Here is a 26110-nt window from a genome sequence, read left to right on the forward strand (position 1 = left end):
AGCATTTACCTTAATACGGTTAAAGATTTGCTCGTGTATGCGAAAGGTTAACCTTATCTCATGCAATTATCCGATAAATTCCTAAACTATTAAATTAATCAAAATTAAAAATATTATAGCACGCCTTGCGCTCATTGTGCATACATTATCACAGGCGCAAATAAAATAAAGGTTCTAGTCAACTGCTGCAATTGAATTAAGCAATATTGCACACTGTTCATTATTGTACGTACTAAGTATTCAAAACCGAAATGTAATGAAAAAAGGATAACAAACAAACTTTGATTTCAACACAACTGTGACGTTTTTTTATCATTTTCAACCTTCTTCTCGTTCACTCACAAATCGAATGCTTAATGATTGATTTGGCGTTCTCCTGTATTCCCTTGGGAAATAAATCCTCATTCTCCATCTTTTACCAAGAATTCTTTCAAAATAATGAAGCACAATTCATTACTTCTTCTGTTACGAATACTAATGAAGTTTAAGGTGAACGTAACGAGCAGAAAATGAAACAAACGATGTTAGCAGTTTCACCTTAAAAATATGCTGAAAACACACATTTGAACTGTTATTGATTTTAATTTATTAACAACAAAATAGCATCGATTGGAGTGTACAGTTCAACCAAATTATTAAGTGCTGTATATCTACTAGTACCAACTTTATTTTCTAAAAAATATCTTGTATTTCAACATTTTTAGATAGCTTAGCTCCTTGGATTGAACATTTTAAATACATGACTATTTCAGCACATTACATTTTAAATTTTCATATCTTACAATAATCTACATCTTCATCTTTGTCTGTAAATAAGCTTTTTAAAAACACCAGTATGCATTCAACCTGTTTTAGCAATTCCCTTACCTTTAATGTGTGTTTGCAAGCTTCTTGCAACCGAAAGATTCTTTTCAAAAGTGGAACAGTTCCCATTTTCCTTTAGTTGACTTATAGGCTGACATTGGGTTTGTTATCATGGAACGGATGGTCACTTTTGCGGTGTTGTGCTGACATTGAGATGCCCATCTAGGCACCTACAGCTAAAGTGGTGCATTTATGTCATACAATGCATTTCGGGACGCTCTAAAGCTGGCAAATTTATAGTCCACATCTCGAGTTTTCTCCCGTACACGCAACATGGTCGTTTGGTGCGAGTTTCAGCTCACGTCAAAGTGTCATCAGAAGCATAATCCTTGCATATTTATATACTCAAACTAAGAGCCTATGCTTTTAAGATTGACACAATGGTTGCTGCCTAGGCAAACTGTCGCTGTGATATGGAGAATCCAGAAAGGATGTGCGCACTATACTGGGAATCCAAATTGCGATGGCTTCGTATCTATCTAAATATGCATCCCTTCGTGCACTTCGTTGAACATTGTATGGTCCACCAGCGAAGTTGATATCACCCAACAATAGGGCAATAATTGTTTCAGTTTGGATTTCTCCTACTGGCTGTCTGAGCTTTTAAAGATGCAACTTTTACACTTGAGACTTCACTGTTGACGCTGGGAAATAGCAGACAATTTCAACATTTCCAACATTTGTCATCATTTCCTAGAATGTAATTCACATTGTTAGAAAATAACTATTGCAATCGGAAGACGAATTAGTAACTAGACAGCAGAGAAGCAATAGTACGTAACTAATAATATGTTGTTTCATAAATTTTTATAGGCTGTATTCGTTATGCGTTAGGAAATTAAAAATAAGACATTATATGTTTTATAACATATATTTATAAGATGATGTATTCTATATAATATAAAATATTTTAAAATTTAACACTATTCAGTTTTAAATTGTTACTGTGCAAAGTAATTAAAACAAAGTATGTTACACTAAGTCCACGAAAAACATGTGAGGAAATCACTTTACGTATTATACATCAAGCTTCACTGAAAAAAATGCCACGCAAGTCTGTCAAACCCAACACTTGCCAAATGGTAGTGATGCAGAAAAATCAAGCAAATAATTTCACATGGCAAATTTTCGAGAGAAAAATATGTGGTTGTTTGGGTAATCTTATTTTCATATTCCACATCTAAGTTTATGGAATTCTAAAATTATAAGCAAAATATTTCACTTACCAACGCAACGCATGCGACGCATCTGCTACATTTAAAATGTATCACCCTTCATGTTTGACACCCTTGGCGCGATACTTGGCGTATCTGCAATAAACGTTAATGTAAGAGCAAGTTGCTTTGAAAATGTTTTACTGTTTTTCAGATACGACCGAGAATTCGTTGTGAGAGGTTGCTCAAGCGAAGTTTCTCTTCGCGCCAAGCATAAGGTGCGAGCGTATCATCTACCATATGCATAAAAACTGAAACGTTAACGTAAAGGCATTTCAAAACATAACGGCTCGCCGGTTCGTCAACAACAGCGTATTATTCCGCTAACGTGTACAGTGCTGTGCTAGAAGATTGCATACTGATACTACTATCCGAAACAATAGTGAACACAGTTCGATGAAAGTTTCGTTTCCAAATCGTATGAGTGTTTGTATCGACAAATAAGTGAAAACCTTCAACTACTAGAAGCCATAAAAATAAAAAGCTGACTTGTGAAAACAGGCATAACTCGGGCAGCTAAGTGAGAAGCAGGCACCAGCATTAATCGTTAATCGATTGAAAATATCATGAATTGTTGATGATTTTCAACTGATCCTGGAAGATTTGTGAGTGCATGTGTGATGTGTTTGAAAGATAAATGTGAAAAGTGATAAAAGTACAGCTTATTTGAGTTCATAAAACGTGATTGGAATAAGATAATAGATTGCTTGCAAAATTGTTTAGTGGAAATAAAACAGCAAACCAAACAAAATGCTTCCAGTTTCCATCAATTTTAGCAAATTTTACAACAGATTATGTTTACTGGTCACAGTCTTTATAACCGGTAAGTGATTTAATAGCAGTTATATTAGTTTATAAGAAATATAGTTACACAACGTGTGACCCGTTTGTGCTAATCACAAACAGGAGCTTTATCTTTCGGACAGTCATCTGCAGCACAATACACATTATCATATCAGTTGGGCATATACTCTTTGCGAACGAACGATCACCATACGAGGTGATAAAAATGTCACATCCCTCAGGAATCCGGTTCAAAGCTGTTCCAAGGCCTTCAAGCCACTTGAAAAAAAAGAAAAGCAAAACAGGCCACAGTAAATTGTCAAAAAAAGGTTCAGCGAATGGCGTCTGCATACGCGATCTTATCCCTCCTACCTTTTTTATGCAGACTCAAAACATGTGCAAAGCTTTACCTGCTCGTGATACCCGCGCACTTCGGGGAAAAGTGTTAAGTGGTACAAATATCTGCGAACCTTTGCTTCGTGGCATTGTACTACGTTGTTTGGAATTCATAAATACGTCTGATGCGCACAAAAACTTTAAAAAAAATACCGACTACAGAAGAAATTTGAATGAAAAACCTGCTTAATCATGGCTATAGGCGGTGCAATAAAAGTGTTTTATATTTTTTAAGAATCATGAAATATTTTGCAATACATTTTGGTATTATTGCTGATTTTATATAGGCCCGTTGTATGATTAAAGATCTGGTTATGATTAAAGGTGATATTTCAGCCTGTTTGTGAGTAAGAGTTGCTTTCCGCCATATTGGAATTCAACAATGAGATGCTTCTGAATGAAGATTACAATATCAATTTTATGAACGATTTTTAAAATTTAATAAAAAATTAATTATTTTATATTTGTCATTTAATGGATCAAATCTGTCAGAAATCAGAACTGCCAAATTTATGAAACCACGTATCTCCGAATCCACGTACAATAGATGCCTTATATCTCGGAGACTATCTGTATATATCTTTGAAAATCATTAAGACATTCACAGCCAACGGAATTGGGAGTGTTTTTGGGACAAAGATATTAATCGGAACAGGAATATGGCTTTGCATTTCTCCACAGGGGCATGGAGATCCTGTTTAGCATACCCATCAATCCTTGTTTGAAGTGAGCTATAATACTTTAGTGCATTTTAAAATATCGGTTCAAACATGTTTTAACTTTCAGCATAAAACAAATCCTTCATGAGCTATTCTGATCGCGCTAGCAACGAATCGGCGTTTGTTTACATATTTTCAAGCTGACCTAATCTAGGCTGAATATTTGAGACTAGTTCTGCGCGTGATTTTGTATGGAGTGTTAGTATGATTAAAACCACCAACTGTCAAACTATATACAGCTGGCTAGTATCGTAAAAGCATCCATTAATATATTATATTTTTTGGAGCTCAATTTATTTAGTACGACTTATTCTAGACGTTAATCGAAATGTATCGAATGTACCAATATGGATCGATAGTGGATATGGATTGTTGTTTTATTGATCTATTTCTGCTATAAGAACTATTTACTGAAAATATCTGAGTATATATACAATCCATCCACAGTTTGAAGCACAACGAATTCGCTGTAGGTACAGGTAGAAATATGGATGTATACAGGTATTCATCGGCGATAAGTTATTCAATGGCATATCCCTCCCATTAAATCGAAGTGAAGGATCGTACGATCGATTGTTTCGTCATCACACAGTCATCGTCGTAGTCATGCTACGTCATGCGATACAATTGAATTAGGAAAACCTACATCAATCATACTTGAATGTCAACTTATACGACCGTATTGGGGGGTATCCCACGTTACAAACGGTTGGAGTTGAGGTTATTGAGGACTGATAAGAATGTAAGCTACGTTTTGCATAAAGGTATCAGTTCAGTCATCTGATCAATCGTACGATGCGGCCGCGTCAACGCTCTCCAACAAATGTTTGTAGAGCATTAGTTTGGCAATATAGATTCAAGAGAGAGAGAGAGTGAACTTGAACTATAACCATTATTTAAAATAAAATACATACAATTTAGAAAAAAAATTATAAGATAAAAAATTATAATTGAATCATAATTGAATCGTTCCGGTGGTCTGTTAAATAAACACATAGGCTCCATCAAGCATGGATGGGATCGATTCCCAAACGCTTATTATCTGGATACCTGATACAAATTAATTTAAAAGGCCCGTTTTAGAGCGAACATGACCAACATAGAATATTTCGCCAGAGAGAAAACATAAAAATAAATTAATATGACGAAAAGAGTTAATTAGATACTGAATAACATTACAGACAAATAAGTATGTTACATGCTAACGAATCTACTTAGGTGAGAGCGCTGCAACCAATGGCTGCAACTCGTTTGTTTATTCACAACGAAGCTCATGAATGAATAATATTTCCTTTTCAGCCATCCAGCCCACTTCAATATGCACTGAATCCAAAAGTGGTTGCATGACGAGTTTCAACATTTTTAGATTGTGACAGTCTTTTCAAGCACTATATGTGTGGGTTGACTGTGTCTAAAAATGTGTTATATTTGCATTGCTTTCACAACCCATCCATACGTTGGCATACGTTGTGCCAAATAGCTCACACTAACAGATGATCATTTATAATTTTGGTCTTTTGGCTAAGCTCCAACCTATTCGGTAGGGTTCACACATGTAACGGAAGGTTAAGTCCGTAACACACTATACAATATCGACAGTGCCAAAGTTAGTTGTCTCTAGCTTAATGCAATCATGTCACCGTATCGGGTACTTGAGGACAGTGCTGGCAACAAATGCGAGTCACTGGCCAATAAAAGACTTAAAGAAAACAGTACAAGAAGAAACCAGCGACCCATCGCAAAACGGAAAGGAATGATCACAATGTTTTGCCGGATTTAACCAACCAACCAATCGCAACTCTCTGAGAATCGTACGATACAGTGACGTCACTGAATGGGGTTCCACCTGTGTCAACAACAAAATATACAAACGCACACATTTATAACGCCATGATGTGGAGCTACGTTGTGAGATATAGTACAAGAAATGAAGACTTAGGTAAGATACATGTGATGCCAAATAATGCGCAATCGGTTGCAATATGAGCTGATCGGTCTAGCAGCAATTCGCACTCAGTCCCTTTTTCCCTTTAAACAGCTTAGTTTATGTTTTATTGTATGTATGTTATGCGTGACTGCCTTTGTGCGCCCAGACAGCTCAAACATAGGCGTGCAACTTTCGCTCGGCAAGGTATCAGCTTTTTTCCACAACGGCATACCGAAGCAGGTATCGGTAAATGGTATGGCAAACCGTTTGTTGTTGGGTTTCAGTACCGTTCGATAAGCAGCGGAGCGCGGTCTTGAAAAAGGCAAGTTTTGTACTTTCGAGGTGGACGCTACTTACCAGCGAATAAAGCAAAGTGGAAATTCTTAAGTAAAATAAAAGCTTTACTTTTCAAATTCAACGAAAATATTGAATCAAACTTTTTACATAACAATACTATAAATCATACTCTAAATAATAAGAAAACTATTTAATTTTTTATTTCATTCAAAATTTAATTAAAAAGGTCTCAATACTCTACCACTGTGCAAAACACTGCAAATTTAACACATATTGCACCACAAACAGTAACATAGCTTTCGATTGTCCATTGGAATTCATTCAATACCAACAGCCAACACTACCACCACGAAATGGTTAAAACTTTATGGAGCGCCCCACTCGACGTTCACGCTACACGTTAACCAGGTAAGCGTGTTCCGTTTTTTAGCCAGTTTACCTTTCACGCCGATCACGATCGCATTGCGCGTTTGGAACGTAACGCCGATACGTTGGTTGGATGCGCAGCGAACCGAGAAGCCGGTGCTGAAGCTTTAGCATCAAGGGGCCAAGGTCGGACATGGTGGCACGCAGGATCGAGATCATTCGTTGATTTTAGTCATTAGAAGGCTTAGAAGTTCCTCGGGAAGTGAGCCAATTCTGGACCCCGTCATTCTATATCTTTGCACGAAAACTTGCTAATTTCCATAGAAATTGTGTAAGCAGAGAGCGGCAAAATCATTTCACAAATACCGTCTAACCAGAATACGCTTTATCTATGAGGCAAAGATAAGATAACTGGTGTGGTCCGACATCCCAGTTGGAGTGAAAAGGCCACATTCATGGTCAGGTAGTTGAACGAAACAAGTTTCGATGGTGTTCACTATATTCTTCTCGAAAAAAGTCATCGACCGGAACGTGTATGGTCAAGGAAGCAAGACAATTCAAGATCGCCACATATCATACTCGTATAAGTTCATGATGATCGTATTGTTCGTTAAAAAAGGCGTATTAAAAAATCATGAGAGCCAGCTCCAATTCATCAACACGTGGCTTTTGTTTGCATGATTGATTTGTTATGATCGTACATAGTGTAACCATTGCGATCAAACTTGTTACGTTCCTCATACTGGTCCGAGGTGGGTCACTTCGTACAAGGGCTTGTTGCCTTGGTCACGTGTAAGTGATGCTGTGTTTCACACAGTACGAGAGGATAATTAAATTTGTTGAATCCTATCAATGGCTTGTAATTATCTGCCCAAGTGTCTACACTCGAATAACATTAATATGCTAATGTAGATCATTGTCAAACAGGCAAAACCACCTTATGTCGCCTTCTCAACCAATAAGGCGCATTATATTATCACACGCTCACGTAAAACAAGCTACGTTTGAATGTAATAAGAAAAAATCTTTTGTATATCATAATGATCAATGTTTTGTTCAATCACAAGCTCGGCTCGGGCGTAACCAAACAAAACAAAATCTATTTTTCCCACCATTCAGTCGTAAAAAAGCGCCTAAAAGACAAGACAGTGCTAGTAAACAAACATTCCCAACACTTTTTACATAATACGCATTGTTTGACGGATCTACAATCACTTCCTTCTTTACTTAGGTTTCGTCTCACGTGTTCGATATTTTGCTTCGTAGCTGATTTCACTGTTCACTGAGCAAAAACGTAGTACGAAAACAGTGTGCTTTCAAGAGTGATTGTAACTGAAAATAACCTTCCAACTGCCAACGGACAGCATCACCTTCTCGTGCATAAACACTCTGACACTCGACGAGTTTGCTGCGACTGCGAAATAGAACCGCGACAGTGTCCCGGGTGGCGTGATATGTGCAAACGCTGCCACATCTTGAATGAAGGAGGGTAATTTAAAAAAAGTTTTTTCATACTTCTGCTTCTCAATAAGACACGATCACGCATGTTTTTGTTCTTAAAATCGCTTCCAATCATTATTTTCTGTCTGTATGTAATTTTTTTAAGCTACTATGCCAATAAAATCAGAATAAACAGAAAAAGGTGAATAATTTGTATGGGTCTATAAAACTTGATGAACAAAAACTTGCTGTGGACTGACGTCAATACAATGTGTACAGGTCGTTTTCCTGATTATCTATCAATCTCGAAACTTTTTATTCATCATCATGGTCACAATGATTCTCAAAGAAACTAACACATAAATTTGTTTTATTTGTCAAAACAGACAAACATAATTCAAATAGACAAACCATCGACAATCATGTATTTCTCAAAAGTTTTAGTTTACTGTGGCCTTGTTATATTTTTAACAGTTAGGTTAACACATTCACGTTTACTATCCTATTCCAGCAGTCGTTGGCAGATTTCATATCTTGAATAGTTTCAATACATTTTCTTTTTCCACCCGGAAAAAGATCTCAGTCAGATCATTGGCTGCAAAAAAGTAACAATTGCGACGTCAATCACTCCAATTAAGCTTAATTGAATTAATTTACCATGTCCATATTCTCGAGACACGAAATTGTCCAATGATTCAAGAAGAACTGCGTCGTACACATAAAGTTTCTAGAACTACTCGTAGTTATGCGAGTGCGTAAAGCAGGTCAATATGTTGGCATTGACCTGCTAAAATAAACTGAAACTATCAAATTCCTCATTGCTTTACGCCACGTTCCAGGCCCTTATTTTGGAGAGGGCTTGTCTCTCCCAGGCATATTATTTGGAGAGCGGTGTGACGATCCTCCCCGTGGTTCCGTTGGGCTTTTGCTTTAAGTTCTCCATTAATACTGTGAGAGCGCATTTACGTCAATGGCCACTTGAGCACATGGAAGAGCCTAGTACGAACGAAGGTACTCAAAACAAAATTGACCAAAAAATGAGTGAGTACGTATGTACACCCTCACGCCCAAAAGAGGGGAATTCCCACTGGTCCTTACCAGCCCTTCGCAGACCTTGGAGCACCCAAGAATTTGACGTTACGTCAATGAAATTTGTGAGATCATTTTTCTTCCCACTTGAAGCCAGTTTAATCCGGTACACCCCAGACGGACGATCGCGGACGTGTCAGGTGTGTTGCGTAGCGCGCCAGTCACCTTACCTCCTCAGCACGTGGAATTTTTTACTCGTATATGTATTTGTGCAATGGTCTGGCGAGCCCCCAAAGCGTCCGATTGGTTGAGGCTCCATCGTACGATGTATCGTACGTTCGAAACATGACGTATACCTACTTCTCGCGGAGTGTTCTTCTTTTTACAACTTTTTACGATGCGGCATGCCGCGTGTGCATCGTGCATGGCAAAGTCATATGGCGGAAGAGCGTGTAGAAATGCGATCAGGGTTGGAGAAGAGGCGATGCTTTAATTAGATACGAGCGTCGTACGAATTTGTGTTCAGTTGAAGGTAGCTGCACATTGCAGTCGGACGATCTTACGAGCGATCGGTACGAAGCAATCGGTTGGAGTTCGTTAAAGTACTCGTTCGTGTTTCTCGGTCAAAATGTTCGTAACGTGTGTTGCAGAATTATCATCAGTCGTGTACAACCCCGCACACCACAAGCCAGGCGTGTCACATAAAATTTGGTGTCTGGCAGATAGATATCTAGTGTATATCTGTGTCGATTGTACGGTCTATTGCCAAATGTTCGTAATACTTGAGAATCGTAGATACAAGTGTTTCAAATTTGATAGTCCACAAGTATAATACATTTATCCCACAAATATCAACTACCGTTATTTATTTAAATAGTTTATTAGGGTTCAGCCATAAATTCCGTAACACAAAAAATAGATTTGAATGATTCCTAAGTGCTTAGCATGTTGATTCATGTGCCACAGTTTAAATCACAATCTTTATTCGTACCATTTCTCCGTATTGAAATATTATTGTGCTTAAAAACAGTTTTTGCATTAAATGCACATTTATGATTGTCTATGATTTCACGGCGATTAAGCATGTTCTATTATAGGTTTTATTTTTTAGGTTGTAACATTTGAATACTATGAATACTATGTAGCAATACGGCTGTTTTGGACCATTCCTCCTGAATAAAAAAAAGAATACTACGCATACATCAAAAGCATATATTATCTAAATCATGTACCGACGTAACTAGAATCTAGTGATCGCTTTTCAGTGAAAATTATATGAAGTAATGCATTTTATACCATTAAATTAATATGTTCAAATCAATTCAACCACAAAGACATGACAAAACAGTAACATGCAATTTTTGACTTTAGCAAAATCTCAATACATTTCTACTTTTTTGGAATTCGATTAAAAGCAAAACTCTAGCCATGTCAGCTTACATAGCTTAATACTAAGTTTTTCAAAATCATCTACCTCACAAAATATATATGCATGTCTGAATATAAGTAAAAGTTGTTAGCTTGTGTTGTTAGCTTTCAGAGAATAGTATTCAAATACAAAAATGCCCCTTCTTCATTTCTATTCACATTTTGCAATTTACAAACTCCAGGAAGTTAAGCAAGAGCATCTCTGCGGGCAAGGCACTTTTTTTATTCCTTATCGATAAAATATGAGTGACCTGACCATATGTCTTCTCCCCTATCAAAAAGCTGATAAATGGGAATCGAGAACCCCTATCACATGGTTGATCCGGTTTGTTTCAGTTTCTACTGCATATCGAAACAACATTTTTATCATTATAATCCTTTGAGATAGATATGTCACGCTAATCCGTTGATATCATACGCTTAATTAGTCAATCTGGCTTATTTGTGGCTTATCTTACAGCAATAAAAAAACCATTGGCGGTTTTGCTTTATTTTGGTTTTTATTGAATTCCCACGGGAGCGTGCTAGGTACTCCCACTCCTTTAAAGTATGCTTAGTTTGAGGTTTGAAACAGGAACATCTTGTCTGTACGGTAGCGAGAACCACCTGAGATAAAATTAGAGCACGCTCAGTAGACCGGCTCTGTCTTGCTGCTCGTCTAGGAACCTTTCGAGAGTAAAACCATGAAGACGCTATTTTTTAACCGAATTGAGATTGGTTATAAAAACTGTTTACAGTAAATGTTGCTACTTGAATTTTAAAACAACGAATAGAAAGGAAAATGATTTGCGATGACATACTTTTGACATCGTCACATGAGAGACTACTGTGGTGGCTAGACGTCGGATCGATGGCGTAGGTTAGGGTTGAATAATTTTCAAACCAATCCAGAGCACGTTGATCATGTCGGTAAACACCATGACTACGTCGTGAAACAGGACAAAGTACGAGTTTGTGACCTTTATTCACGAGCCACAGTTTACGTCACGATTCTGCGCATTATTTGGATTTTTGCATCTTGCGGCACGTGTAATGCCATCAATTGTTAGGCATATGCTGTTCTAATTGATCTGTTTATTGCCATGGCAGACGTCAAATGCAGTTGAATTGTCTACGAATAAAAATAGCATTTCAGTCAATTAGAAATATTTTTTTACATGTCGTAGAAGATTGAAACATTCTTGATCGAAGATTAGAACATTTTATTTAACCGTCCTTCCGATACATTGAACGATCTTTACTATTTATACTCGTTTTTTTATACGAACCGAAGCTGCCAGCATTGCACGTGCGCTGTCGCGGTATTTATAACCTTTGAAGATAGCGAATCATTAGGAGCGGCCTATTTTTTAATTGTGCATGACAAGCACCTAGATTTGCTACATTGTATGGATGCAAAGAAATTAATTTTACGTATCATTAAGTTCGGTATGATTTCAAGCAATCTTATAGTGTATAGGTTAGACATAAGCTTGTGATGAACATTTCACTACTATGTATAGGAGAATAACAAAGAGCAGCTATATAACAACTTAAGCTGTGAAAATTATACTTCAAAGGATGTATTTTACAACATAGAATTCTCGCCAGTTTAAAATCAACTATGAAAGGAATATAATCTACCAGTTTAATATTCACTTCAAATTTTACTGTGCTCCACAGCTGACAGCAAATGCCATGTATGCAATCAATAGCTTTAAATTAAATTACAAACCCACCATAAAAAAATGTTCTCGTATTGTAATAGACATCTGTTAACCGTTGGAAAGTTTATTTATAGCCATCTATATTAAATAAAGCTTTCTTCTTTCAACATAGTTTTTATCACTGGACTTACGAACAAGCACGCAGAAAAGCTTTATTTCATTGTTTCCGCGAAGGGTGCAGAACAATAAATAATGAGAAGCAATAGTTTTCCATTCCTTTTTCATGCTTAAGAGCTAGTATGAGTGGAAGTGCATCTTGCATGTCGAAAGGCCCGTACCGACGTTTAAAATGATGAGAAATAGCGTGTAAAATATTCAATCTACTCCATTCAATTAACTCAGCATGGATGTAAGGATGTTGATGCTTTTTAACTGACCGCTTGGCGTTCTATTTCATACCTACCGAGTACCTTGTATAAGGGGAATTATTTATATCCTACGTCCCAATAACGCTCTTCATACAGATACACCTTCAGTCTGTTACGTACACCGTTTAGCTTCCATTTAAGCCACTTGGCGGAAAATCGGAAATAGATTAGGAAATTATACATATCGTAAAGATAATTAATGCACATAAACCCCAGCTTCGATCGTAAGCTGGCCAGCGAGCCACACGTTTACACCATAATTCTCACCGGTGAAGAAAAGTGAAAACCCCTACATAGCTGCGTAACAGGTGTCAACAAGTGGGAAAACAGCACCTTACACGTGTGTTTACTTCGTGTGCGATTATAATGGGCGATGGGTGCGCTTGGCAATGCTAAGCATTTCAATATGGTACAATCGGCACGGCAATAGCGCAACCTTCCGCTGGCAGATGTGCCTGCGGCGATTTTGGTGCTAGCTAATGACAATTAGATTGAAATTACTACAAATTAATCGCATGCTTGAATTGTTCGCGTGTCGGAAATGGAATGTTGCTGCGGACTGGAAATAATCCCACAACAGCGTACGTTCGTGTAGACTTTGGTCGACAATTGGTCCTGTTTGAATGCTTGGGTGAGGTATGATTAAGCTACGATTGAAGTGACCATTCAGCGGTAGCTAGATTCTGTAATGCGTGTTGGTGGGAGGGATAGAATTGCGAGTAGAAAGGACATGCGGTAAAATACCAGGCGTCTCCATGTGATGGACCAATGGTCGCGGTGTATGGCTGAGTTGAGGAAGAAATTCTTGGAATGTTTGAATAGCTGCACATAAGATACGTATTGATCTATTATATTAAAGTTGTTTAGCGGAATACTTAACTTATTTTAATATTAATATAATAAGAGTCATCCCATCTTAACTAAAATTGTTTTATTTATTGAATTTATTATGCTTCACTTGAATGAAGTTAAAATAAGTTTAGGAATGGAATGAAATCATTTATTTACTTTAAAAACAAGCAATATTGTTCATTTTTCGTGGAAAACAGCACTCCATAATAGGATTGCTTTAGTATACATAGAGGTGCTTGTTTTTTCATACGATATACGTCCCGCTGTGTAAATGTGAAAGCGGGAAACGAGCATTCTATTCAACAATGCGCGTTGGCAAGGATTAAAAATTAGTGAGAATCATTTTTAAAACGAATAATGGTGCACACAAAACATTAAAAATTAGCAGCTTATTTCTGGCTTTTCTCTACCTTCCCGCCACAGATTATTATCTGCAACGCAATCAGAACCTAAACCGTTGTGGGCAGTTAAAATTGTGTCTAAGGCAACAGAGGGAGGGAGAAGAGGGGAGCTGAAGATGAACAACTGAAACCAGAATCTAGGCTGTGACATAAACCCCCAAAAGCGGCCATACTCGTTGCAATTTGCTCCTCAACGACACCTTGACGGTCCGAATCCGACCGGCTCGCTTTACTTCGGACTGGGCCACCGTTTCACATGATGTGGCAAATTAATAATTTATGCATTAAGTTTACATCCTGCACCTGCAGCAAACGCGTATGGGTAGAACCATTGCGCTACTGTGGCAGTAGCCCTATCACCTATACAGGAGAATGGCCAGCCACTGTGCTCTGGCGTGAACGAAAATAGAACGACAAAGGATAATCCATCCAGACCAGTGAAAGAAGAGTTGCAAAAGAAATGGCAGAAAAGTGGCCGTACTGAGTAGAGGGCAACCTGCCGGTGAGTTCGCTCTGTCGACATGTACATCCGTCTGCCGGTGTAGTGAGCCACATGTGTTTCCGGCTCTGTTTTGCCTCTTCCGGGGTGCCAAGATTCAACCGAAAACCCTGTGCTCGACAGATGATAAAGTTTCTTTCCTTGCTTTGTTAGTAAATTTGATTATTTTTCCACATAAATCCACATGCTTCCGAAAGCGGTGAGATGTAGCACGAATGGGTTGGACAATATTAATTTTAAGATATAAAGGTACCGTTTTACAAATTACGCTGCTTCATTAAAGGTTAAAGATTAACAAAAAACGAGGTTATTTATGCACCTCGTTTGAATACTGTATTTTTTTTTCATTCAAACATCCGGTGCTTCCACCCCAAAAACAAAATGTGGTGATGAATAGCTAATCGACGTGACTGGGCACTAAATGGGAGTTGAGGTTAAAAAAGAGCCATTTTTTGTTGCAATTGTGCGGTGTTCGTCGCAACTTTGCAAAGTTTCAAAGTAATAGGCTTGTCTGTGTGCCAGACCGCAACCGACCAGTTGTCTTCGAGTTTGAAACCAAAAAAAAAAACGTCGAAACAAGTGAGAATGAGCACAATGAATACCAAGGATAAACCATAATCACCAAAACGGAAATGGTTTACGCCAGGGCAAAAGCGATTAACATGCAACCGTACCACTTTTTTGGCTGAACGCTGGTTAGACGGAGGGTAGGCATGAGCCGAGCCGGGTTTGCGCGAATTTTGCACCGATCCACAGAGCGATCCGGATGAGAGCAGAATGTGAGAAAACATATCCATCCCGTTAGTTGAAAGTCCTTCACACAGGTAGGCTCCAGGAACGGAAGGGACGTCGGGCTAAAGTTTTCTAGCTTGTGGTTAAGCTTTTTTTTCTGCCGTCGCGCTGTAACGTCCCCACTGCCGGACATGTTTTATGCAAGAAAGAAAAGGGCGAATAAAAAATGGATTTTTCAAGCTAAAAAAGAACTAGAACCGGTTAGAATTAAAAGCGGAAGGAAATGGGAAAAAATGAAATGTCGGTTTTAAAACGATCCTGTTCCTTTTACGTTCCTACCACCACTAAACCACACTACACACTTTGGTTGCAATCTATCGTTTCATTATCCCTGCACGCGACTGCCACTCACCGCTTGCGCATAAATGTAGGCCCCACAACGAGGTGTTGTGGTTGAGCGCCGCATCTTCTTTGCGGGCGTGAAGTCGTTTCGCATCGCAAAGGATTAAGTCAAGCTGTATCTGATCCTTGCCAGCACGAAGAGGTAAAGAGATAACGCAATGAAAAAAAAACAGTACACAACAAAAACGCTGGTTACGTTTAAGCGTTATTTCTTTTGCTGATGTTTGGTGTTGTGGAGTGGGCAGGTAAGCTCTTATATCGGAAGGTGTGAAATGGAGTTTTCTCCATCGTATCATAAATATTGCAAGTCGGAGTTTGCGACCCTAATTAGATTGTGGTGTTGTGGCTCAGAGTTGATTTTTTGTTTTGTTTCGTTAGTGGTTTGTAACTTACCATATAGATCAAATCGCACATTGCAAAGGATTGCAACAGAAGAGGCAAACGTTATTTTTTTGCTACTAAATGTGGCTAAGCGTATTATAGGTATTCAAATTCACGCCGCTAATGGAAAGCCAACCTCATTCACACCGAAAACGGCAAAACTTTTATTTTCAAGGACAAGCGTAGCCCAAAATGCCGCAGCACGGCATCGGCCACGTTACACCACCATCAGCTGGCAACAGTCGAAAAGGGGAAAGACAAACAAAATGCTGCTGCAGTGTAGGTTAGCTGCACAAGTTTTCACGCAAATTGTGCCTCGAATTTCAAATTGCCGTCCACCTATCCTCAGTCGGCCCGGGTCCCTTCTTCCAAAATGCTATTTGAAGTGTTTTGAACCATTCTCAGATTCACCTGTAACAGCGTACTGACCTAGGACGGTTTGTGCTTGTTTAATCACATCGCACAGGTTGCGTCAGTGCTGACTTTCCTACCTGCCGTGCTTGTTATTATCCGGGATGAACCGGTAATGCTGCCACGGCGAGCCGCACCGACCTGAACAGTTTTGAAGCGAAACGGAAGTAGCAGCAGTATCCTTGCATTTAAATTTATTTAACAGCCACAACCGTTTGTTTGTTTTGCTGTTCGATTGCAAACCGCAATGGTTGGTGTCCGTTTCAGCCGCACAAGCAACACCGCATAATGTGAATGGTGGAGTGGCAACCGGCAAGCTAGGCGCTCGCTGTGCGCTGCTTTCCAAAAGACTTTTTGGCCACAAAATAAAAATAACATAGCACCAGATTGAAGCATAGAAAAAAAAAACACGCCCACAAGATCCATCACTGTGTATCACTGAGCCAGAGCAGGGACAAAGTAGATGCACCGATTGGGATGATACGTTGCGCGTGGTGAGCGATTTGTTTGCGGTGGATGGCAAGCAATTGATTTAAATTCTACTGCTGCCATTGTAAAAGTATCCTCCGTCGGGGTGAATGTTGCTAAAGGACCTTTTCAACTGTGATGGAGATTGAAAAGGGGTAAGCAAAACGAGAGGCATCGTGATTTTGCTCGATACCGCTCAATACCGGGACGGCAGGAACGGAGTGTGCAAATGTTTGCCTTGTGTGTTGCTCCACCGGCTAAACAGAGAGTAGAGCCAAGCAAAGCCGAGGAACGGGTGCGGACGATGTTTGTGTTTGTGCAACGATGCAAAGGATGAACTTTGTGGTCAGTTGAACTGCGATTTTGGCTGGTCGAAGCAACATATTAAAGCTTTCCCAGCACTGAACACTGCAGGAAGCCTCCAGGAAGACTGCAGGATGGGACTGGAGGCACTAGTACAAGGCAAATCACGCTCGATCAGTTTGTTGTAATTGTCCCTTGACGATGGTGGCGTGATTTGCGATTCAATTGCAAACTCCTGCACTCCTTGGCCCGCTTGCCACACCTCGCCAATTTCTCTCATCATTCGTGCATTAGCAAGCTGGCGTTGAATATGCAAATCTATCCAGCGCTAAGCGTGACTATGTCTGTCCTTCCCTGAACAATGATCACCTTCATCCGCCGGTTGAATCAAACGACCAAGGGGTAAGGAAAACGTAAAAACCCACACGCGATTGATTCTGCCAGCTTTGGTAATATTTTATGCGAAATCAAATGAACTGAAGCCGGCACGTTATTCAATGCACGCGTTGCTTCAATGGCTTGTGTATGTGTGTGTCTGTTTGTGTTTGGTTACTTTGCTAACCAACCCACTGCCCCCGAGAGTGGACGATTATGTTCCAAACAGATGAGCTGATGAGCATGGCATACACTAATGACCTCGGTACAGGTTTTCGAAACGGTCCCCTTCCTGCGGTTGGTCGGTGCCGGCGGCATTATATGTGAAATTGTAGTGTCCTTGTTTGTTTGCTGACAGTGAAAAAGTGATAGCCATGATTAGAATTTGTGTTTGGTTTGCACACACCGCGACCACCGGCCCGTGAAACGTAAACACGGTGTTGGGAGTGTGTTTGATGTCAGCGTTATGATGGATTAGATTTTTATGAGCTCCAGTTTTGGGTGGAGATTTTATATAATTTTTGGAAAAGGCAAGATGAAACTGTGTTGCTATGTGTTGAAAATGCATTTTCTACAGATTGGAAATTTAATCCAATGAATACGATGTGTCAGAGGGTTATTAGGCAGTAATTATAAGTGTAAAAAATATATTTATAGCAAAAATTATTTATAGAATTTTCACCATTAGCCATAAACGGTGCTACGTAGATTTTAGAAGAAAAAATGTCCTGCTTTATTAGACCTACAATACTTTCGGGATTATCAGTATCCGGCCATCATATTCAAATAACGTAAATGATTAAAGTAATTATTCATTGATTGATACATCACTTTGTCAAAATATCTAGTTTGTATTTAGTATTTAGTACAGTAAATGCAATAATTTTTATTTCTTTTTTAAGTAATTTTAGAGTATCTGCAGCAGATATATTCAAAATATGATGTTGCAATTTTGCCATCAAAATGTATTCATTTTTTTTTAACTTTCCTTACAGTTGATCGAAACTTTATATAAATCAATATATAATAGCGTGAATTAATTTCAAAATATGGTTGCCCTGTCAAACTTGAAATCAAATAGGCTGCGAACACATATTAGAATTATCATTTAGATCCGGTTGGGAATCGATTATGTCCGGCCTAGTAGGATCCAACAGATCTTTCTGAATCTAGAACCAAATTGGTGTTTCATCCGTTTTTTTTCTATTTGTCGTAAAAAGGCCTAGCTGACCGTAACATGTAGTACGTTTTACTATATTATCTATTTTTTGTTTAATTACGATTCTTAAACGGTGCCTTGTTTTGATACTGGGCTTTTAACTGTCTGCAATTGTATGTACTTCGTAATTGAAAATAGTAACAAACGTAAGCCTCATTTATTATATTTATATTCGTTTAAAATAAGCGGATATTAAATTCTTTAATGCGAGAAGCAAAATACATTCAAAGCGTGTTCCACTGTCCTTTTCACCCTTTCTCACTTTTTTACACCTATAAGCCAATATGGCATTTTTTCACTACCAGGTAATACTTATTTATGACTGGCATATTAAAAATATGAAAGAGCATGACCATGGAATCGCATCAAGAAAAAAAAAACCATCGCACACACTTGATTGGTTTCAAAGCTTCAATAAAAGCTTTTAAAGGATAATCATTGAGGTACCCGGTTAGATGTATGGTCCTTCGGTCAAAACATATGTGCACATCAATGCACGGTTTTATGTGTGCACTTTCAAACAGCGCACCGAAATCGTTGCAACGAAATATCAAACGGTTTCAGTAATTAAAATCTCACCACAGCTATTGATACATTAATCCACTTATAAGCATCCCCTTACGCTCGGTAATTGAAAATCACACAGCAACAAGCCCTTCCAGTTCCCGGTGCGAGTTGCAATTTCCCTTGAAAGAACTTCCCGCGCTGGACATGTTTTTCCAACTTTAGACCATCGTTAAGGGCGGCGAGGTGTTGTGATGTGCGCGAGACATTTGCCACGCTTATGTACCTCCTAAAACTGGAAAAGGGCAGCGCAACATTTATGCAGGGGATATGTGAGCGTGTGTGCTACAAGGGCAGTCCAGAAGTTTGCGCCATAATATTGTATGTGTGGTTGTGCCATCCATATTGCATATTAAATTTCCGCATGATTTTAATTTTACTCCACTGCACAAGTCAAACGACCGCTCATCTTCGTGCAGGGAGGTGCAAAACATCGCGAGGCACAGTAGTGGACAGAAGCTTCCATAATTGCCGCAGATCACTGCTGCTCGGAACACACTTAACAGGGCAGCCCAAGTATGCACCAGCCTGGCAAGGATATGCCATATTGAGCGCACATTTCAACCCGTTTCATTGCGATTCGTCGCATTCACAGTTTTACCAGAGATGTATGTATGTGGTTTTTCGCATTTCAGTGTGTGTATGCGTTCCTTTTTTTCGGGGCTGTAGTCCCCGAACAGGTACACTGCTCGACGGGTGCGCCGATATTTCGCCAACAACTTCCCGTGGGGTGCATCCGCCGTGTTTCGTGCTGAATATTCATTAATAATGGTTGCAGTTCATCGCTGCAAAGCGGGCCGTTTTCCATTACTACTATTCGAAAAAACAACTCCCGGTGCGAATGGAAAGCCGAAAGATCGACGCTCTGGCACCGACCGAAGGACATGGCCCATACGCTACGACCTGAAGGAAAGGGTATTTTTGGGAGGGAGGAAAACAAGCTACCCACCTTCCCCGGACGGACGGCCCAGAGCATAACGCTGCTGCTGGTGTGCTGGATGCATACGTTGCTGGGGCATTGTTGCGAAAATTTAAATAAATGATAGCAGCATGCTTAAGCCGGACGTACGGGAATGTCAGGGGTGGGAGACAGGAATCTTGATCCCGTACAAAAGTAACTGCAATGGTAACAGGTTTAAAGATGTGGGAAATGGGGGAAAAGCTTTTTTTTGGGGACTGGGAGATACAAGTAGGGTAAAAAATAATTTACACCAGCCAGAACAAAAACTAGTGTCACAAAAAATATTCCAGTAATTACCAAACGGCATACAGTCTGCCTAACCGAAACTGAAACCGAAAGCAAAATGTCCACCGTTCATCAGCGACACTCTAAGCGCTGCAGAAAATGTAAGCGAGTACGACCAAGAAAATGTAACCAAATTGAAGCTAAAGGAAACACCCAAAGGATAGCATCTTTTGCACGTGCAAACGAAGCATTCTGTCTGCGCTTCTTAGCCTACCGCCCTACCCGTTACCTTAACCGCACGCAAATTATAATGCAACACATTATCGGGTCGCCACGATCCGTCCCGGGGTACGTTCGCGTTCGCTTTCCTGCTGGTAATTCCCGCGTGAAGTGTTGCGATTCATTTGCATTTGTTGCGCCATTATTTCCACTGCCGTTGGAAGGTGTGAAGCAACGAAAGATAATCGTAATCCACAATTCTCGGGATTCTTGAGGTGTTGGGGTTGACCGCGCGCACTTAAACGGTGCAGGAATGGAAGAACTGCTTGCGGAAGATAAGGGAAAGTGAAAATGGAGATTTAATTGAAAAGCAATGATTGTGGTTGGTTTAAATTAACGCGGTAGGCAACATAAACAGTTGATAATGATCAGCAATGTGGGAGAAGGGTTTGAAAAGGCGATTAAAATTTGGTTTTTTATTTGTAGATGTTGTCTATGTGGTTATTATTGCTAAGAGACTGTAGCTTTAATATGTTCTAATGTAAAATACAACGGCACTCTCATAACTAAACCAGGCTCTTTGATAGTTCATTGTCGAATTGTTCGTTTTGCTTTTTACTGGGTGTCTTTAATAAATACTAACTTATAACACTTTTTAAGATTTTAAACTATTTATGTTAGTAAATTAGATTTTTATTATATATTAGATATATTAAAAACAATGAAAGGAAAGTATTGCTTTTTTACTATACAATACAATATTTCATTATTGCACTCATTATCACTCCTACAACAAACTGCAAAGATTTGACCAGAAATAAAACCATGAAACTTGTTCAACATCAAATTATGCTGTCCTCGTAAAAATCTGTGATAAATTATTCTATATGCTATTTGTCATTGATTCCTTGCTCAGTACTTTTCTTCATGTGCTTCACATAAACCAAACGATGAATTTTTCATCTCTGATTCATAAGATTGAACGATTTGGTGTAATTTGGGATTTCCCCTTCGCCGGATGCGATCAGATGAACGTTAATGATAGAGTATAATCTTTTTTGCTGCTCTGGTTGCAAGATAGTTTTTTGTTTTGTTATCTGCCACCATCGCATCAACTCGAAAGCGTCAATAAGTTCAGATAAGGCACCATCATTTCAATAGTAAAGAGTTTTTAGTAAAAAAAAACCCAACCCGTCATGTTCTACAACGCGCGATGCCATAAAATGCAAGAACTTATTCATTTCTTTCCGTTTTTTGCTACGGTTTCCGAGAAAATTTATCCCAACCAAGAGCCGGGAATGAAAGTTTTACCCACCCCAACCCATCCTTGGGACAGAAACTTGGATAGCAACATTCATTTCTTTGCTCTCGCTCAACGTCCATCCGTTTATTATATACGTTCGGTTAAAAACGCCACATTATCGATGCCAAAGTTGCATTTTCAGTGAGAGTGTGGTCGAGAAAAAAGGAACGCGAAATTCTCTATCAAATCGTGGTCAAGCGTAGCAAAACAGCATAGTTTGTTACCATGTTTTTCCCTTTCCCGTTCAACGTTCAAACTAAACTAAAAGGTGGTGTCCAGCATGATCCGGAACGGCTACCACATATATTCTGCTGGGAAAAATCATTCCCGCTTCGAAAATGAATTTTTAATTTGAAAAACTTTCCAACTGGCACCACCCGCAGCGTTGTAGAGAGACGAGCAAAGTGCCAACCCGAGCAAACGGGTTGGTAGGTGGTTTAGCTGCGTGGAGGAAAGGAAGAATCCTTCCGACGAATTTACACTCTTAGAGCGTTATATTTTGACGTGTATTTTAATTGGTTCGTTCCACTTCTTTCAATTTCTAATTTTCTTTTTTCCTTCTCTTTTCTTTGCTTTCTTTTGCATGACCACCATCCTGCACCGACCATCGACCGTGTGCTGATCACCTTCGTGTGCTGATGGTGTCCTGTTTCGTTCATCGCGTAATGTAACGCAATCACACAACGACGGCGGTTTCCTGATAATCGTTGGCACTGACAGTGAGTCTAGCGCGAATACGGGCCGAAAACTGCGGTCAGGAGGAGCTGGCCAAGTGTGCCCGCCCATTCCAAGTGATACAATCGACGACGGATCTGTCCATAGCGACGAAAAAGGAGGATCTGGATAAAATATGCCCGTAAGTTTACGTTCCGGTAATAAATTGTAGTTAGGTTTTTTTTTCGTTCATCTCTTTCGTGCCGTCCTTTCTCTCTATCTCTCCGCAATATTCCGTTAGTTAAATCTTGCCCATTGTTCTGCCCATAAATCATCAAGCCCTTGTGGTGCTGAGGGAGACTTACGTTGGATGTACCGAAGAGCAATTAACACGAAAGTGTCATTGCAGGTTGTTTGAGAGTGTGCTCAGATTTTTCTTAGTTGGAATGTGTTAAAACCAGATGCACGATACAAAGAGGAACGTCCGTGTTGTAATCCCAACGAGATTAGTTAGTCTGAGGATGCCTTTTTCGTGCTGGTCCTGTTCCCCTTCATACACATATACGCTCCTGTACATTATGTATTTATGGGAATCATTCTTTTAGGGGTTTCATAAATTTGATTCTCGTTCACAATTTTACAACCCATGTCGTGGGAAGTACTTGTGTTCATTCTGCTTCATTAGGCACAAGTACGGTTGGTCACGTAGTACCATCGAGGGACTAAATTTATAAATGTTATCACTCGTACGAAAAATGCTCGCATACTACCCGATGAACTACCCGATCGAAGATCTTGAGAGAATGATACGAATAAAGAGCACTTACTGAGAAATCAATAAAATAGCATGTTTTGAAAGGTTTTGAATGATGGCATAGAAACATAAAATTATATTGTCTTCTCTTACAGTAACTATTACATTACTTGTAAGAAGTATTTATATTTTTTTGCATTTTGATTAAAACTATTTCAGTGATCTTAACAACGGTCTGCAGTGCATACGAAGCTACACGCGACGCTGTATGACCCTGGAGCAGCGGAACCGCTTCAACAAGCTGTACAACGGTACCCACCAGTTCGTGCGAGACCTCTGCCGGGAGGGTGACTACCAGCGCGAGTTCCTTTCACACGCACCCTGCCTACAGAAGGTGCGACCGGACTATGAAGTGTGCGGGCGGCGATACCATCACACCGTCACACTCATAACGCAACAGTCGCAACAGCACGAGGCCCACCAACATCAGCACCAGCACGGCCATCAGCACCAGGCGCAGGAACAGACGGCCCTGGAGGAGTCAAGGGAACATCAGCACGAACGGCGCCATCGGAACCATCGCACGGCAAGCCGCACGGATGAGGATGACGTGAGAACGGTTTGCTGTTCCTTTATGGAGTATCTCGACTGTTCGGAATCGGCCGCGAGGAATACGTGCGGCCATGATACGGCAAGTTTCACGCGCGGATTCTTGGACAAGATGTCGTCAACGTTAATAAAGGTATGTGGGCGTGTGTGTTGAAAGTGTCGATTATGTCATGGCTGTTCAGCACTAATTGGAATATATCATTTTCTATCACTTTCTCAGATGTACTGCGAAGACTACTACAAATCAAACAAATGCCCATCGATGTACTCATCGTCGTCTAGCAGTAGTTGGAGTCAATTACACAGCACAACTTTACTGCTAGTTCCCACGATCATCAGTACCATCAGCAGCTGGACATCTGCGTGGTGGTCATTTCGATCAGATGCTTCTTTACGGTTACGATAATCTAGGCACGACGCGTTCTACAGTAAATTACCGACTAGCTTAATGATTGCTTTCCCCTATATAGGGGTTGTAGATCGATTAGATATCGTTTATCATAGCTTAATTTATCTTCCGTGGTATTACCGCAATGTTTAGGATTAAACATCTGGCCTGATATCACGCTTTAGCTACGATGATAATCCGTAAATTATAATTTGTATAGAAATGAATTTTAAATTTAGCCTTCAAAATGACTCATTCCCTACGTACTGATCAACCCCTGCGCTATGCTATGTAATTGGCAAATTAGATTCAATCTGGACCACGGCGCGTACGGCAATCGTCGTGAATTGTGTTCCACCAACTCATCAAATGTACCACGTTCATCATCGTGGTGATGTCGCGATCGTTGTTAGTTTCGACGTTATCTAAGATTCTGCGTCACGCGTAGCGAACTCGCAACACCGATGAGTGCAATTAGGGTTAATTTATTTATTAGAAGTCGGTGTTGCGATTCGTCACTGAGGCAGATAAAAGCGAGAGTACGAACATGTGCCCAGACATTGCTCGGACACACGCGCACACTCACACACACTCACGATCTAACACTGGAACGCTAGCTAGTAAAGCCTATTCTTACTGTTAAAAAAATAGAAACTGTCGATCAATCCCCATATATTAAAGAGACAACTCAATCCTACAACTGATGTGATTTTCCGTTTACTATGAATGCCTGATACCGAAGATGTAGATATTCTATTCTAGCAAATGGTTTAAAGTAAAGATCTAGCGAGTGCGGTAAATCTCCTTGACAGCCATAACATGTTTATCGATTCATTGCTACAATCGTAACTGCTGAGCATGGTCAGGCGTGAGACGGTAACCTTCGCACCCAAAGGAAACAACGTTGTAAATTGACGAGAGTATCTCAGTGCGTAGTAGAACATCTATAGGATAGAACGTTCAGCTAAGGGGATAGTGTCCAGGTTGATTGGAATAACGTCGTTAAAATATGATAATAACCTTAAGCTTATACAGTAATATTAAAATACAAAATATCAATTCATTCAACCGCCATTTACCGCTAGTGTTCTGCTCTGTAATACACTCAAAATACACATGATGACATTTTAGCAAGAAAAGTTTCTTCATTTAATTGATAGAGGTTTGGCGTACTTTTTTAATTACTTACTTCTTTTGCTGATGTTTGCTAAACCGCTGTCTCGGCCTTCATGGCGGAAGCCTCCATGGCATCTTGCTACCTTAACTTGAGCCTACCACGCCCCCTCTGTCCTTGTGTACACTCTAAAAGGACTTTACGAGCTGGGTCGTTCGGTTCCTTGAATATAACAAGGCCAGCCCACCGGAACATGGCGTGCTTGATACACTGGCGAGTTTAACGGTAAGAAAATTAAGCAGTTGCGGTGGGCACCATGGATGTTTAGTATAATAGTTGACAGAGTAAGGCAAGGAGGGCCCCGTAGACGTGCGGGCCCGTGATCGTCGAACCTTGAGTACACACCTATCGTCCTCTTCCCTTCAGCAACAAATTATCAGTTCATGCCCGCCCTCTTCGTAGAGCGGTACGTAATAATTCGTGGATGGTCTCTTTTTCAGTTCACCCTTACGTATATAATTTTTGAAAATAGTTCATTGAATTGTCCAAGGAAGAAACGAATGAATGAACTGTTTAGACAGGTTTTTGCTGTCTGTCAACTGAACCAACGAATGAGCGATAAACTCCCTAGGCATTTCATTTTGCAAATTGTCCATCAATATTGAATATTTTTCATGAATAAAAAAAGTTAAAAGTGTGAAATAGGCTGATCAGACGTACTGTATTCAACGGGACTGCC

The 26110-nt window shown here is 39.7% G+C and overlaps 1 protein-coding gene and 1 long non-coding RNA gene across 3 annotated transcripts; one reads left to right on the top strand and one right to left on the bottom strand.

The window, feature by feature from the left end:
- Nucleotides 1–736: 736 nt before the first annotated feature.
- On the bottom strand, nucleotides 737–7974 carry LOC121599459. Its single transcript, XR_006005684.1, has 3 exons — nucleotides 7910–7974; nucleotides 2091–2174; nucleotides 737–1557 (listed from the first exon to the last, which is right to left on the bottom strand). It is a non-coding gene; the product is annotated as an uncharacterized LOC121599459 (long non-coding RNA).
- LOC121599458 lies at nucleotides 2221–25335 on the top strand. 2 transcript variants are annotated; one of them, XM_041927280.1, is made up of 4 exons: nucleotides 2221–2901; nucleotides 22573–22708; nucleotides 23480–24002; nucleotides 24090–25335. In XM_041927280.1, exons 1-4 carry the CDS (start codon nucleotides 2829–2831, stop codon nucleotides 24273–24275), a joined length of 918 nt encoding a protein of 305 aa, XP_041783214.1. In that variant the 5' UTR covers nucleotides 2221–2828; the 3' UTR covers nucleotides 24276–25335. The 2 variants fall into 2 exon arrangements, with proteins under 2 accessions (XP_041783214.1, XP_041783215.1); XM_041927281.1 differs by lacking the exon at nucleotides 2221–2901 and adding an exon at nucleotides 7693–8055.
- The last annotated feature ends 775 nt before the right edge of the window (nucleotides 25336–26110 follow it).

The sequence above is a fragment of the Anopheles merus genome, chromosome 3L (genome assembly GCF_017562075.2).
Source record: "Anopheles merus strain MAF chromosome 3L, AmerM5.1, whole genome shotgun sequence".
Lineage (NCBI taxonomy): Eukaryota > Metazoa > Arthropoda > Insecta > Diptera > Culicidae > Anopheles > Anopheles merus.

Bases quoted from the DNA above. Each gene is read 5' to 3' on its own strand.
- LOC121599458 (XM_041927280.1), top strand. From the start codon at position 2,829: ATGCTTCCAGTTTCCATCAATTTTAGCAAATTTTACAACAGATTATGT. The intron at 2,902-22,572 runs GTAAGTGATTTA...TGGCACTGACAG, and splicing joins GGTCACAGTCTTTATAACCG to TGAGTCTAGCGCGAATACGG. The intron at 22,709-23,479 runs GTAAGTTTACGT...AAACTATTTCAG, and splicing joins GATCTGGATAAAATATGCCC to TGATCTTAACAACGGTCTGC.